The 14,087-nt window shown below is 41.3% G+C and overlaps 1 protein-coding gene across 3 annotated transcripts in view; it reads right to left on the bottom strand.

Annotated features, from left to right (window-relative positions):
* Nucleotides 1–777: 777 nt before the first annotated feature.
* ppp2r5eb (protein phosphatase 2, regulatory subunit B', epsilon isoform b) overlaps nt 778–14,087 on the bottom strand; it is a 50,912-nt gene continuing 37,602 nt past the window's right edge. For all 3 annotated transcript variants that reach the window (XM_084914020.1, XM_084914021.1, XM_084914019.1), the window contains exons 3-14: nt 11,976–12,172; nt 9,471–9,572; nt 8,202–8,294; nt 7,904–8,034; nt 6,316–6,375; nt 4,570–4,678; nt 4,140–4,193; nt 3,680–3,730; nt 3,440–3,559; nt 3,136–3,263; nt 2,169–2,270; nt 778–1,856 (exon numbers count right to left, since the gene is read on the bottom strand). In XM_084914020.1, coding sequence (XP_084770146.1) covers nt 1,757–1,856; nt 2,169–2,270; nt 3,136–3,263; nt 3,440–3,559; nt 3,680–3,730; nt 4,140–4,193; nt 4,570–4,678; nt 6,316–6,375; nt 7,904–8,034; nt 8,202–8,294; nt 9,471–9,572; nt 11,976–12,172 — 1,247 coding nt within the window. In that variant the 3' untranslated portion in view covers nt 778–1,756. The remainder of the gene's footprint in view (nt 1,857–2,168; nt 2,271–3,135; nt 3,264–3,439; nt 3,560–3,679; nt 3,731–4,139; nt 4,194–4,569; nt 4,679–6,315; nt 6,376–7,903; nt 8,035–8,201; nt 8,295–9,470; nt 9,573–11,975; nt 12,173–14,087) is intronic.

Genomic DNA, 14,087 nt, shown 5'->3' with positions numbered 1-14,087 from the left:
GGGGAAACACTATCATAAATACCAGGAAGTTGTTCCATAATACCTCTTTATATACTGGATACTCCTCTCCACAGTTTCCTAAGCAAAAAACATAGGCTAAATTACTACAAGATACAAGATTATCAGTGTACTGCATTCAATAACAATTTACAGGGTTGTCTTTTTTTGTCACTGTTGCTGTAATACTGTGAAGTCAACGCGGCGCCCCCCCAGTGGGCTTAGAGGGACGAGGCGAGAGGGGTGGGAGGTGATGCGAGGCGCTCGTCTTTTCACACGAGGAGTACTTTTCTTTTTTGGCGCTCCTTTGAGGACCCGTTATCATGTGTGTGTGTGTCTTTCGTTAGCTGTGAGTCCCCCGTTATGGCCAGACAGTACCAGTGCCAGACTGATACCAGCGATACCTGGTATGGCAGGAGGGACGGGGTCAAAAGCAGAGAAGGAACGTAATCAGCTAATGGAAGGTAGTCCTTTTTTTGGAGAGGGGGAAATGAATAGGAGTGTGTTTACATGCAGATGGTTCTGGATTCAAATTGTTTCTGGTTTGTATGTGTTAATCTCTTTCTGTTATAACTTCGGGCAACCAGCCACATTGCCAGGGAGGTTAATAAAATGAGATGCTGAATAACTATAAAAGACTAAAAAGAGACACTTGTCTCACGGGACAGGTGAAACAAAAGCACCAGGAGAAAGTTTGCACAAAGCCCCCATCACCATTTCAGTTATTGCTGTGTGGAACATTTATGACTGCACACGTTTAAAGTTCGTTTTTAGCCTTTATGTTGTTGTTGTTGTTGTTTTTAACATCATCTGTATTGGCACTACCACCAGAGGGCGCCAAAGTAAAGGGGGGAAAAGAACCTGTAGTTATGTACTCTCCTGATTTGCATGGACACACATGTAAACACATTTAAAGAGTCAGTGGTGTGTTTGTGTGTGCACTGTGAAAGGCCCTGTTGTCAGATTAATGTGTGTTTTTTTGTTCGATTCATTGCCTGTTTTAAACAGGAAGCAGAATTTGCAGACAGGTTGGTGAGGCCAGGGAGATTAGGGTTGTCCTTTGGATGGAATGGGGCGACTGTGATTGGTTCACTTGGGGCCTGGTAAGACCGAGAGGGAACAGAAAGATGGAGGCAACAAGAGGAAAAGCAAAGAGGAGAACCAAGAAAATAAAAATGACATATGGGACTATACTGAAGAAGACTGGGGTGAAGAGTTAAAATCAATCTAACCTCTCTTTTTTTGTGTTTTTTTTTTTAATATTTTCCAAGAGTTCATTCCATGTCCTACAGTCCAAAAAGTTTTTTTTCTTGTTTAAATTCCCCTCCCACACAAGTGATTTTCTCATTTTCTATTTTTTTCTTCCTTTTTTATTATTATTATTACTGTTTTGTTTTTCCATTTGCAATAATATCAGTTTAAGGGAGAAAAAAAGAAAAAAAAACAATTATTTACAGTGCTGTTGAAATAATGAAAACAGACGTAATGAATCTACTGTAAAGTAAGTCGCACAAACACAGGAGGAAAAAAAAAAAGCATAAGAAAAAAAAGAAAGAAAGAAAATTAAGAAACCAGCGAGCGCTCTGTGTCGATCCAGAGACGACAGCCTGTATCAGGAGCTCTGGGCAGACATGGCTAATGTCGAGGGCAGGAGAGTCGGGATCAGGGCAGAGGAGGAGCGGGGAGTCGGATGGGGAGAGGAGGAGGAGAGGAGCAGTAGGACAGGGGAGGGACAGAGGGGAGCGCGGCGCTGTCTTTGTTAAGTTGGGATGATTCCGTCGCTCCTAAGGCCCCGCTTCAGCTCCAGGTCCTCCAGCTTCTTCCACAGCTCCTCCCGTTCCTTCTCCTTCTTCTTCTCACTGGGACACAAAAACACATAAGCATTAAGCACAAAATAAGCATTAGCTCTAAGTTAAAAAATAAAGAAATGTTTTTATTGAATCAGTCACTCTAAACGGAAGTCTGGTGCTCTAACTCAAAGTATTTATCAGTGTGGCTTTTCTTTAACCAACATCTAATATTGATCCTGAGACTGACACAGTGGGGTGATAGTAGCACTGTGTGTGTTCCTGTAATGTGTTAAGCAGCTCCCTGGAGGCATCACAAACTATCACACTATTCATGAGTCCCCATCACCCCTGCTGCTGCTGATGATGTGAGCAGCTTCTTACCGCTGGCGGTCCGACTTGTAAGTGGCTGTGAGTTCATCAAATAAGGTACTGTTCATCTCCATGAAGGCCTTCAGTACGTTGTATACCAGCGCCACGATTGCCCTGAGAGGGGAAAAGCACAGACAGAGTAAGACAACTTACAGCGACACATTTTTATTGCTCCTTCAGACTTCTGTGGTAGCAGACACAGAGCTTCCAGCCTTCATTTTTGGATAAATTATGGAGACATCCAGCGACGTGTGCCCAACTGATTCGCAAACTAACAAACATTTTTGTCAATTTGAGATCAAAATCAAGCCCATTTGTAGATTTTTCCAAACATTCCACATTTATTCTTAAAAACAGGAACATGCTGTTCCTATTAGCACTGGAGTATAACCCTCTTTAAGATCCATATGTGCCCCATGCACCCCACAACAGTCACAGCCAGCTGGCATGTTTCGATGACTGGTTGTGTCTACGAACGTGTACGCACACCATATCTGAATAATATCAACACTTGGCAATAAATTCGGAATAAAACAACCAAAAAACAGGTACACGATAATGAAATATTTTTCAGTAATTTATATTTCCACCCCTGGCCAGCTAAAGTCTAATTTGCTGAAAATCAGGAATAAATAAACGTGCATGCATGTTTTCCTGTGTTAGAGCCCTGACTTTGGCTTAGGAGAGGAATCCTGAGGTGACTAGTAACTTAAACGATCATATGCAGTTTCAACAATCTACTTGTGATCTTCAAATTAACACTAATTCCCAATTGATATCAGTTTTTTTAAGCTATATTTAGCTGTTCGGAATTCAGATTTTTCTCAAGAATGTGGAACATTGTAATGCAATTCTGCTGGGGTATAGAGGGTTGTATGTGTGACTCTACTCAGGTCTTGAAGTATACATTTCCTAATGAACATCAGTAGAAAGTGAAAACATTAAGCCTCATCTATTACACAGAAGTCACGCTACTCACGGGTTCCAGTGCTCTTTGGAGATCCTGTAGAGGCTGGCAAACATGATGGGCAGGATGACGCTGGAGTTCTCCTCAATCAAACTCATGATGTACTCGTTGTTCCAGTAGTAAAGAGCTCGCTCTGCAACCTGGGACGAGACGGACGCACACTAACTGAGCCATGTCTTCATGCCACCAATAACCACTCACTTTAATAACCAATAACTGTTTAAGCACAAATGTTCCCCATGATACAAATTAGGCCACCCCCACCCCACAGGAAACGTAGGCATTGTCAGGAAAGGAACAATGAGTCATCGCTGACCTGGAAATGTGGGCTGGAGACACATCTGGAGATCTGTTTGAAAAGCGGCTCCTGGATCTTGACGAACTGTGTGGGTTCGATGACGTCCAGAATCTCCTCCAGCTCCCCTAGAAACATCACCTGCAGTGCCGTGGAAGAGGGACAATATCAACACACAAGATGATGTTTAAAAACACACAGTTTTGTTGTTGTTGTTGTTGTTTTGGGGTTTTTTTGCATTTAGCAACAAATGAGCCTCACCTCTTTTTGACTGCAGGTCTTTGGCCAGAACTTCAGTAAGCCTCTGATGACCTGAGAGAAGATGCCAGAGTTCATACAGTTGGCTCCTCCCCCCCCCCCCCCCTTTTTCTTTCTTAAATACAAGTATTTGAGTTGAAATAATAATAACAGTAATGTCATTCTTTACATTTCTGACTCTGTCGTTGATGTGAAACACTTTCATGACAAACTGGGAGGGGGAATGAAAAATGAAATAATACAGATGCTGTAATTACACACTGAGTAATAAGCGATGTTTGCATACAGTCCCTGTGATTTGACCACTAAATCTTAACTCAGCGTCCATTTAATGGAAGTTTTTCTGAAGCACCTGTCAGCTGTCATGGGAGCCACTGATCTGCTGATGAGAACAGTTGCTCAAAGCTCGGGGGGGGGCACACACAAAGGTGACTGATAGGAGGAGTTGTGCATAGATACTTACTGGTTCTGTTAATGTTGGGTCTTTCTCTAGGAATTGTACAATGCAATACGCCAACTGTGAGGAGAGGAATCCGGAGGTTAAAACAAACATCACATTAAGCCTCGAGCAAGGCTTACAACAGCAGCTCAGACGTACAAACATAGCAGTGAAAGAGCTTTCAAATGATTTTACTTTTTAAACCACTGTGTTTCTGCTGATTTTCACGGCTGCTGTCAACTATAATATTATTACACATTTAGATTCCTTCCGTGTATAAAAACACACAAACATACACATAAGCTATAGCACGAAAGCACACCTTAAAAAGCAAACAGGATACTTTTCGAGGTTCCAAGTTCTGTTTGTGAATAAACTACGCCTGGGATTCCACCAAATCTAAAGGTGGCAGATATTAGCATTTACCCACATACTCTATACACACTATTGTTACCTGTGCATGGAAGAGGGACAGACTCCTGACAGTGTGGAGGGGAATCAACACTTTGACCAGAAACTGTTTATGCTCTGCTTTCAGTGGCAGAGCAAAACCATTGATTATACTGGAAGAGAGAAGGAGGAGACAACAAGGAAAATGTGAATATAAATTAAACAAGAACACATAAAAGAACTTTATTGTGACCCTATGAAAGCAAGTGGAAGATCAATGAGCTGCAGACCAAAAGAACACTGTTTAAACAGGTGATGTGGTCTGGGGAAGAAACACAGGCCTGACCTGAACCAAGAAAACAGACCTGATGATCCTCACAAAAATCGCAACAATCCTGTTTGTTTTACATTGTGTTGTATCAGATTCATGTTTGTTTAAGCGACAGTGCTCCGTGTCTATGCTGCGTGCCAGACAAATGTCAGAGATGTTATTGAATGTATGTGCCAGCAAGCTCTCCAAGGAGAAGCCCGTCTCATTCCCATAGTTGGAGTGTTTCTTCTGGAGTTGGTTTGACTTTAATGTTGGTTGATTGGTTTGTCACGCTCGTCCAGGCTCTCCCTGAAAATCAGTTGAAGCTTTGATAGTCAACAACAAAAATTTATGACTGTCAGAGGTCGGACTGCGGATCATGTTCCATGAAACATATCATGTAATTTGTTATCTGCCGACCTTAACGTCACATACATATCAGTGTTTTCCACGGGTTAACCCTCTGTTTGTGGCACAAATACACAAGCATGCATTCCTAACTGAGCTACTAAATAATACTTTTATTTTTTACGTTCTTTGCAATTATTTCAATTGGCTCTATTTTGAATGAGTCTCATTGCAGTCCAAAGCTACTGTCTCAGACTGCAGGTGGCGAATGCACCCCTGAAGTCCTTGTTGTTATGCAACCTCGACGACCTTGGCAAAAGGTCACATGTGCCAGTTCTCCAACTTTTTGCAGTTTGTAGTTAGAATGGCCCTCAGCTCACAGTGGAGCTCCAGAGGAGAACAGAGACTGCGGTCCAATCAGTGTGACCACAGGATGAGATCTTCTCCGAAGAAGCGGCTGAATGATGTGGAAAAATAGTACAAAAGCAAACTCAAAAGAGCTGACGCTAGAGATTGAACTTAAATAAGAGGAAAGTTGGGAGAGGCAAAGTCTGATTACAAAATGTTTTAAAAATGGTCAGAGTGGGTACCCAAATGTTAAGTAATGTCTGTGTAAAACACTGCAGTTTCCAGAGCACTGAAGACGTTCCAAAGAGGTTATCTGGATATGTTTCTGGATATTAAAATATTTTTATTAACAAATAAAGTATTACAGAAAAATGCCCTTTTCTCTGTCTGACCTCAAACAACTCGAATCACAAAGTCAATGTACTTTCTATCTTGTTTCACTACTTAAAAAGCCTGTTAAGCTGAAAGGAGGATTAATTTACTTCTCATCTCCAAGTCAAACCGTGCTCCTGGAATTCACTCTGCTCTGTTAAAATCCTGTTTTTATGGAACCTAATCATTCAGCGTTTTAGTTCCAAGTCTTTAGCCTCCTTGGGTATCTTAAAAAAAACTCCAGCTTGCCTGATTAAATTAAAGACGTTAAAAAAAAATCCTCATTGTTACATCTACAAAACCACAGCAAGATAGCAGAGTTGAGTTGAGTTCTGCTGTCACTCTCAGGTCTCAGTCACTCAGGCTAAAAGCATCAGCAATAACAGAGCAGAATGTAAATGTGTGTCTGAGGCTCAGAGGCCCCCCACATACCTCCCCAGGATCTCCAGCAACTCAGCCACCCCGTTGAAGTGCTCCGTCTCATAAACAAAACTGCAGACAGACAGAGAGGGAGGCAGACCGAGGAGGAGATGAGAGAAGGCACACGATGAAAAGACACAAGCACTAAAACTCTCAAAGAATGGCAAAAAACAGGTAATTTGTAAATTAACACAAATAATGACAAAACACACACACACACAAAGAGGAGTTCCAGGTTTGAACCAACAGCCACAGATATTTCTAACATCCTTCTCATCCTTTGGCTGTACAAATAATCAGAACAGAAGCAGAAAAGTCTCCGTAAACTCTCAGTGTAAGCTTGTTTGCAATAACTGGCTCTTTTGGGTAAGCGCATACTTTATTCATTTACACATTCAGCAGACACACAGTGCCATGATCACTTATTCTGGGGTGGGTTTCTCCACTTTTGAGTCCCATATTCTCTCTATTGTGGCCTTTACAAACTTCTGAGGAACACTGACACAAATGTAATTATATTAAAGGAAAAACCGTCATCGGCTTTCAACAGTGTCATTGTGCCTAGGTACTGACTCTATAGATGGCAGGGATAAACTTCGTTCTTCTGAAACACATTTTGTAATTTGGAGTTTGGATGATTGTGAGAAAGAACAGAAATAGAGTGAAAAAGAAGGTGTAGAAGAATAAAGTGAAGAGGAACATCAAAGGGAAGGTGAAGGGAAGGTGAGGAGGAAGAAAAACAAGATGAAAAAAGGTGATGAAAGTGAAGAATGAGGTGAAAAACAAGGAAGAAGGTCAAGAATTATTATAAGACGAAAAAGGGGAAGGAGATGATGATGAAGAGGACATAAACTTCCACATGATGTCACCAACAGGAGAAATCAGGTTGGGACGCTAATCACAGTTGTCATTTTTCACATGCATCACACAGCAGGAGACAGTCCACTTTAGCTGGGTTTCCACTAATAGAAATGTTTGGTTTATGGAGGAAATGTGACCCACTCATATGACTTCACTGAACAATTAGCTGCTCTATTCTTGCATACGATCCAATCAGAAGTTTGGTGCAGGGTGCAGGACTCGGCCTGCTTAATAACATTTGTGCTTTCTGGCATTTGTTGGATGATGTCTACGAAAACTCAGGGCTGCTGTGCATGTGTGCAAAGGGCGTAGGACATTGGTCCATATTTCCCACAGGTGTTCAGCTGACAAGACCATAGCTTACAGCTCACATCATTTTCACTCAAACAGCACCGTCATCCAGGAGAACAGGGTACACATCATAAGATGAAGGAGATCACTCAGAACAAGTCTGTATTGATTTTCAGTGACCTTTCCCTATAAGGTGAGAAGTGGAGCAAAGCTTTGCCAGCAAATATTCTCTACTGAATAAGAGAGCCATCTGATCCCCTCACGGCAGAGATCAAGAATTCAGCTCTTTGCTTTTATTTGTGAGCCTTGTCTATTCGAATTTTTAGCTCCACTCTGTTGACTGGCAACTTTCTACCGTGGCTTCCTTTTTATCGTGAAAAAAATTCCACTCACATACAAACAGAAGCTTTTTCCAGCCCAGACATCTGAAGAATTCATGTTTACTCACCGTAGAAAAATATTATTGATCTGTTTTCGTATAAAAGCCCTCAGCCCCAGGAATTTGCCGTAGATTCTATGCAAGACTGTCTTCAGATAGTCTCTCTCCCGAGGGTCCTCGCTGTCAAACAACTCCAAGAGCTGGACACAAGGAATACACACAGAGGTGAGGGGGGAGAAAAATCAATTTTAAGGCAGAAAAAAGCAACGTGCCTTAAAAGCAAAGAAAGACATGAAAAAGCTAAACTGACAGTAAAGAAGATGATGAAGTAGAAAAGCAGAATTCTGAAGGTGACTCAACAACTCACCTGTAGGACAAACTTCTGGTCTATGTACTTTTTGGCAATGCTGGGCTGGAATTCCTGACTCTCCAAGAACCGAATGAAGAACTCGTATACCAACTGGAGAAAGAAACACAGTTGATAAAGAATTCATGTTAACCTCAGACGCAAACAAATCTTTGTTTCACATGATAACAGGTGGAAAAGAATAGAAAAGTCCAAAGGCTCATCACTTCTTCTCAGATATGAGTGCATTGAATTAAGCCCATAAATACTCAAACAGAACTGGATTAAAGGGAGAAACGGCTCAAAAGTCACAAAAAGCAGAGTAATCTGGGATGAGCAAGGTAGAGAAAAAAAAAGTCCATTTAAGTTAAATGGAGTTTAAATGTATATTCTGAGAAATATCATCATCCATTTTTCTATATAAGAATGAAATAAGCACTCTCACAACCATCATAAGACTAGAAGCATGGGGGCACTGCTAGCCTGCTTCTGTTTGAGATTCAGCAACAGGCTTGCAAACACCTCTAAAGCTCACTAATTAGCGTGATACAGCTCTTTCATGTATTATGTATTCAAACACAACAGTACAATTTGGTCTTGCTCTTGTAGGCAGCCACATATTAAACACCCTTCTCCACACGTGGACTTTCCAGGGCACACCTCCACCCCTCTACGGTCACTGTAACCTGCTGCCAACTTTCACTTCAAATCACATCATTATCTGCAAAGCTACAGTCCACAAAGACTTATTGCCATCCTCACCTGATCCTAGCCAGTTCCTTCCATTTTATGATTTCCTATCTCAGGATAGTCCTACCTTCTCTACTTCCAGCTTTTCAGCACACTCTCTTCACTTCTCCATCACCTTAACTTGTGGTACAACCTTCCCAGCTTAGCGCCTCCTCATGTTGCCACATTTCTTATTAAATACTGCATTGTTTGCTCATCCCTGTATTCCCTCCTTTTAGATTCCTAAATTTTCTCCTTACATCTCAAGACTCCTTGACACCCTTCCTCCAACTAGATCAAACACCTGTATCATAATAACTGCCTCCTTTGGTTGGCCATCTTTCCCATAACTCTCCAGTACTACTTTGCTCTTAACTTCCTCCTGAACTCTACCCACCACTGCTCTTGCTTCAGCCTGTTCTAAGGAGCTTTACCTGGCAACTCACTGATAACTGCACAGAAATGTGGGTATATAGACAAACTTAGCAGAAGTTAGTAAAGAAATTACACCAAAGTACCCCTAAACGGTTGTCATTATACACACACACACACACACTTTACCTGTAAGTGTGGCCAGGAGGCCTCAAGTGTGGGCTCATCCTCTTCAGGGTCAAACTCGTTACTGTCACTGGGCGGAAGGGTCCGGAATATGTTGTGAGACACCTGGAACAAGAAAGCGGGAACTTCAATCCAGTGACTGGAAATTGGGGTTCTGACCCAACATATAGATGATAACTGCTGTTTACATGAGGGATGCTTCAATGCAGGGAACTGTTCCCTGCAAGGTAAAAAAGTCTAAAGTCTTATGTACACGTAAACATTTTAACTGACACTAGGTGTCAGTTTAAACAAGTTTCCAAAACCACATTTCAATTCATGCCTTAATATTTGAGCCTCTGCTTCAGTACTTCAGTTTTTCTTCAAACTCTTTCTTCGAGTGGATTGACAGGGTTAAAATTTAACAAAACATTTTTTGGGGAATTATTACACACAACCATGGACCTCCTTGTCAACTATTCTGATGCATTTCTCCATTGAACAATCTTCAAACATTGCATCTTTAACCAGACCAGCATGCTTTAAATCTGGCAAGAAGTCAGAAGTCTCACAATCCTCACTGCAGCATCTACATGTATATATGTCTACACTTCAGCTTTAGAGTACTTAATTATGTGTTCATAGTCTACTAGATAACAAAAACTACCATGAAGCAGTACATTTAGCCACATGCAAAGCAAACCTAACAGAGTTTAGTGTAAACCACATCAGTCCAGATGTGTGTGGCAGGTGATACATTAGATTCACTAAGAATAATACAATGAATTACAATGCTGTCCGCATGTATGTCTCTTCTTAATGAGACCGACTTTGTTAACTCTTATCAAAGAGTTGTCATCAGGCAGAAACCTCTGAAAATAATATTGTGCTGTGTCAGTTTTTCTAAATGTCCATTAGACCAGTATGTTTTCTGTCTCAGCACAGGACTGCTTCTTTTACAGTACCTGTATGTACTGCAGCAGACCTTCAGTTATGACTGTCCTCAACGGCCTGAAGATCTACTCTGTGGAAGGCTCCAAGTAATTAAACCTAATAACAACTTGGTGCACTAGTTTAAAAAAAATATTAGCAATGAGTACTTCAGGGCCTCTGTTCATTGTGGGGTCTGTGTTCATTAGCTGAACATACGTAGCTGCCAACATGCACACCAGCTCCTGTTCTGCTCTTATTTTCCTCCTGTGTATCTGCTCATCTCCTATGTGTCTGTACACGGAGCACTCAAATATCACTGCTATGCCCCTGCTGAGCTAGGAAAAGAGGGAAGCAACATTTCAACCACACAGGATTAGTTATTTATTCTCTAGTAGTAGACTTTACATACTAAACCAAAAAAAATGGACGTCCCGTGGGGCTGGATAGGGTCTGTGGCTGCTGCCAAATCAAAGAACAGAACTAAAAGTGAACTAACATAGCTCATAAATTTGACTGACCTACAAGAGAGAAAACGAAAAACAACTACAACTACTCCTTCCCTGAGAAAAGAACACAGCAACACCCACTCGCCTGCTCTAGTGAGTCTAACTAAAGAATCCAAGCATCAGACTGAAGCTGAATCAGTTTCCTCCCACTGAATAATGACAAGTAACAAATTTAAACAGAACATTTTCACTATGTCCACTCACACCTTTACACCATCAGTGCCGAGGGCTGCAGGGGGCTGACATTTTCCAGCCGTGAGACAAAACATGACTGCACAAAAAGACGACTGGGAAAAGTGAAATCTAATTATTACAAACAAGCTTTTCTTTAAGAAGTAAGCTTTGACCCAAAGGAGGCACACTATGTAAACATGTCTGTCAGTACTCATTTTCAGCACCACTGGCTTTACACACCAACACTACCTACAAGGGCCACACAGCACTGCCCCATCAATGACTCGAAATTTCAAGGTGCATGTTACCTTAATGTTAAACTTTCACGTGTCAAGAGACAGTAAAATTCTTTAGATATGGGGATGACACGCTAAGACAGGAAACATCTCCAGACCCCACTGACAAAAACAGACATTTTTACCTTATTAAATGTAATAAAATTTTCAGTTTTTAGTACCTGCTCCAAAGAGGTTACAATTTTGGTAGCAGTCTGTAAAAAACGATAGATTGTAAAGTTTTGAATGAATGGCGAACAGTCGATTAAAATTTAGATTCCATCCACAAGGTGCTCAAGGTCAGCTTAATGATTTATTGGTCAAAAATTGACAAAAGGGCTTTGTGCAGACAAACCAACACCCATCACTGCAAACTTTCCTCCATCTTTGAGATGAAGATGGTGTAAAGTTGTGAGTGGACATGGCGAAAACAAAAAAACTGAAATTCAGTGTTCTGTTTTGTTATTTGAAACTGAATGCTATTTCATTACCTGCATTATATATAACATTATATCAGTTTCAAGAACACACACAACTGCAGATGTATAAAAGTGAAAAGGCTTTTGCGCAGGTTATAAATGGAAACAGACAGAGTGCAAATCTACTGTTTACGCAGAATGGGCGGATTCATTCTTTCTTACCATTTTCACAACCTCGGGGTAGGCCTGTTCCGTCAGGTAGCCCCGGCTTACGGTCACGTAGTCCACCAGCTCGTTGAGCGTGGAGCGCTTGTACTCCTTCATCTTGAGGTCTGACAGCGTGTCCATGAAGTCAAAGACAGTACAGCACTGCTGCAGCTTCTTCAGGAACAGCTCCGGCTGCTCCGCCGCCGGCACGTCTAGACAGGCAAAAGCAAACACGGGGGAAGAGAAAGATGATGACAAAGGTTAGATAAATTGGTAAAGACACATATCTGGAGCGAGCAGATGCTTCTGACTCCCACAGCTACCAGAAAGCTGTAATAGCAAACACCACATGGTCAAAGACGGGCAGAGTAAAAACAGGGATTTGAGCAGACCTGGTGGGACAGAGGCCTGACACACAAATAACCACATTAATATTTATTGATTTATTTTTTCATTACCATTTTATGAGAAAAGCAATTAATGGTCATGGTCACGATTCTACCCTTTGAAACTAAAAAACTGCTTTCTCCATAAAACTAAACAATTAGCACAGGAAGTTGTTGGTAATGAAAACCATTTTTAGCCACATTGAGATCAAGTTATACTTTCTTTACTTCTTAGTCAATTGTCTACAGGCAGATTGGGTTAAAGACACATCCAATACCATGTAGTAGTTAAACTGTTACTGATCTGCCCTCATCTTGTCCTGATTTTGTCGCTTCCTGAATCCCCTGTTTTAATATTTGGAGCGAAAGCAGAGCATCTCTGTTTGGTGTAAACACAAGATGAAGTAGGTGGGTAGTTACAGCCACAAAGAAGAAAATGTGTGACTTTGCCTAGAAGAAGAAATCGGAGTTTCCGAGCTCTCCAATAGATGTTCACAGAGGGCTGTTCAAAAGAAACGAAGGATGCTACCAGTGCATGCCTCAGTTGTAAAAGTGTGCTTCTTGCTCTGCAACAGCTTTTAACTTATTCATCTTCCCTGCAGACCCCTGTCTGCACAGGCAGGATGAGTGTGACAGCCTCATTATCCAGCAGCGAGTGTTTCTGATGGGAGAGGCAACGCTGTCACGAATTGTATGGATGTGCAGGCAGAAGAAGGCGGCAGGTGTCTTTATTCTGATCCCACTGTGACAGACACGACAAGAAGGTCGCACAGAGTTCAGACCTGCGGGGGAGATGAGCAACAATCTTCCCAGATCGCCACAACTCAAGACCCGGTGCTCTCAACCCGGCAGGACTGGGCCATTATTATGTAAGAGATAAGCTGCTGCTCTGAAGACAGCACACTGCTACTACTGTGCATGTGTGCGCTCCACAATTACACTTCAAAGCGCTTGTCTGCATTTTGAATTCTATTGCTACTGACGATGAGTCACAATATACATGTAAATGAGCGAGAAAGTTTGGGAGTACCGGTGAAATGACTTTTTCACCTCACCATAACATGCAGGTTTTGTGATATTGAGTAGGTGATTCATTATTTTACCTCTGAAATACTTCATTTTTCAAACCAAATAATAGACTGAAAGAAGGAAATATGCCTATTTTATAGAAAGAAATGCAAAAAAGGGGGGGATTTTGCATATTTGTTGATTTCACGGCCCTTTCCAGTAGTAGAAATAGTGAAAAGCACTGACAAGCAACATACAGATACACAAACTGTTACATCAAGTCTAGTTTTAACTACAAATCATTATGAAAACAAAGAGATAAATTCAGTGCGATGCCTTCCTTTAACGTGCTTCCTGTCAGTCTGTGGCAGCTCCAGTTTAGCCTAAACTAAGATGACTTTAGTCAACAAAATCCAAATCCAATTCAGCTTTGTAAAAACTCTGACAAGAGGGGAACTAATAAAAGTTCAAGGACACATGATGTGTGAAGCGCCTATACATCGGTGTTGCTGTTATGAAGAAGCAATCACTGTGAGGCTGAATAGTGCATAAACTGTTTGTATGGCAGAGAAGCAGAATCATATTAACGTATGACCAGAATACTTCAACTGTGCTGTAAGCATCCTGTGTAGCAAACCTCAACATCCTGTTAGAAATAAAAAGGGTTTAAAATGTCTTCTACTTTACTTCTTTTAAATAATATTAACTTGGGAAATTAGAAAATGATCTGCGG

Source organism: Perissodus microlepis, chromosome 19 (assembly GCF_051167445.1).
Source record: "Perissodus microlepis isolate ML-2025 ecotype Zambia chromosome 19, ASM5116744v1, whole genome shotgun sequence".
NCBI lineage: Eukaryota > Metazoa > Chordata > Actinopteri > Cichliformes > Cichlidae > Perissodus > Perissodus microlepis.
The sequence above is the reverse complement of the archived record's forward strand: the minus strand, read 5'-3'. Positions and strand labels throughout refer to the sequence as shown.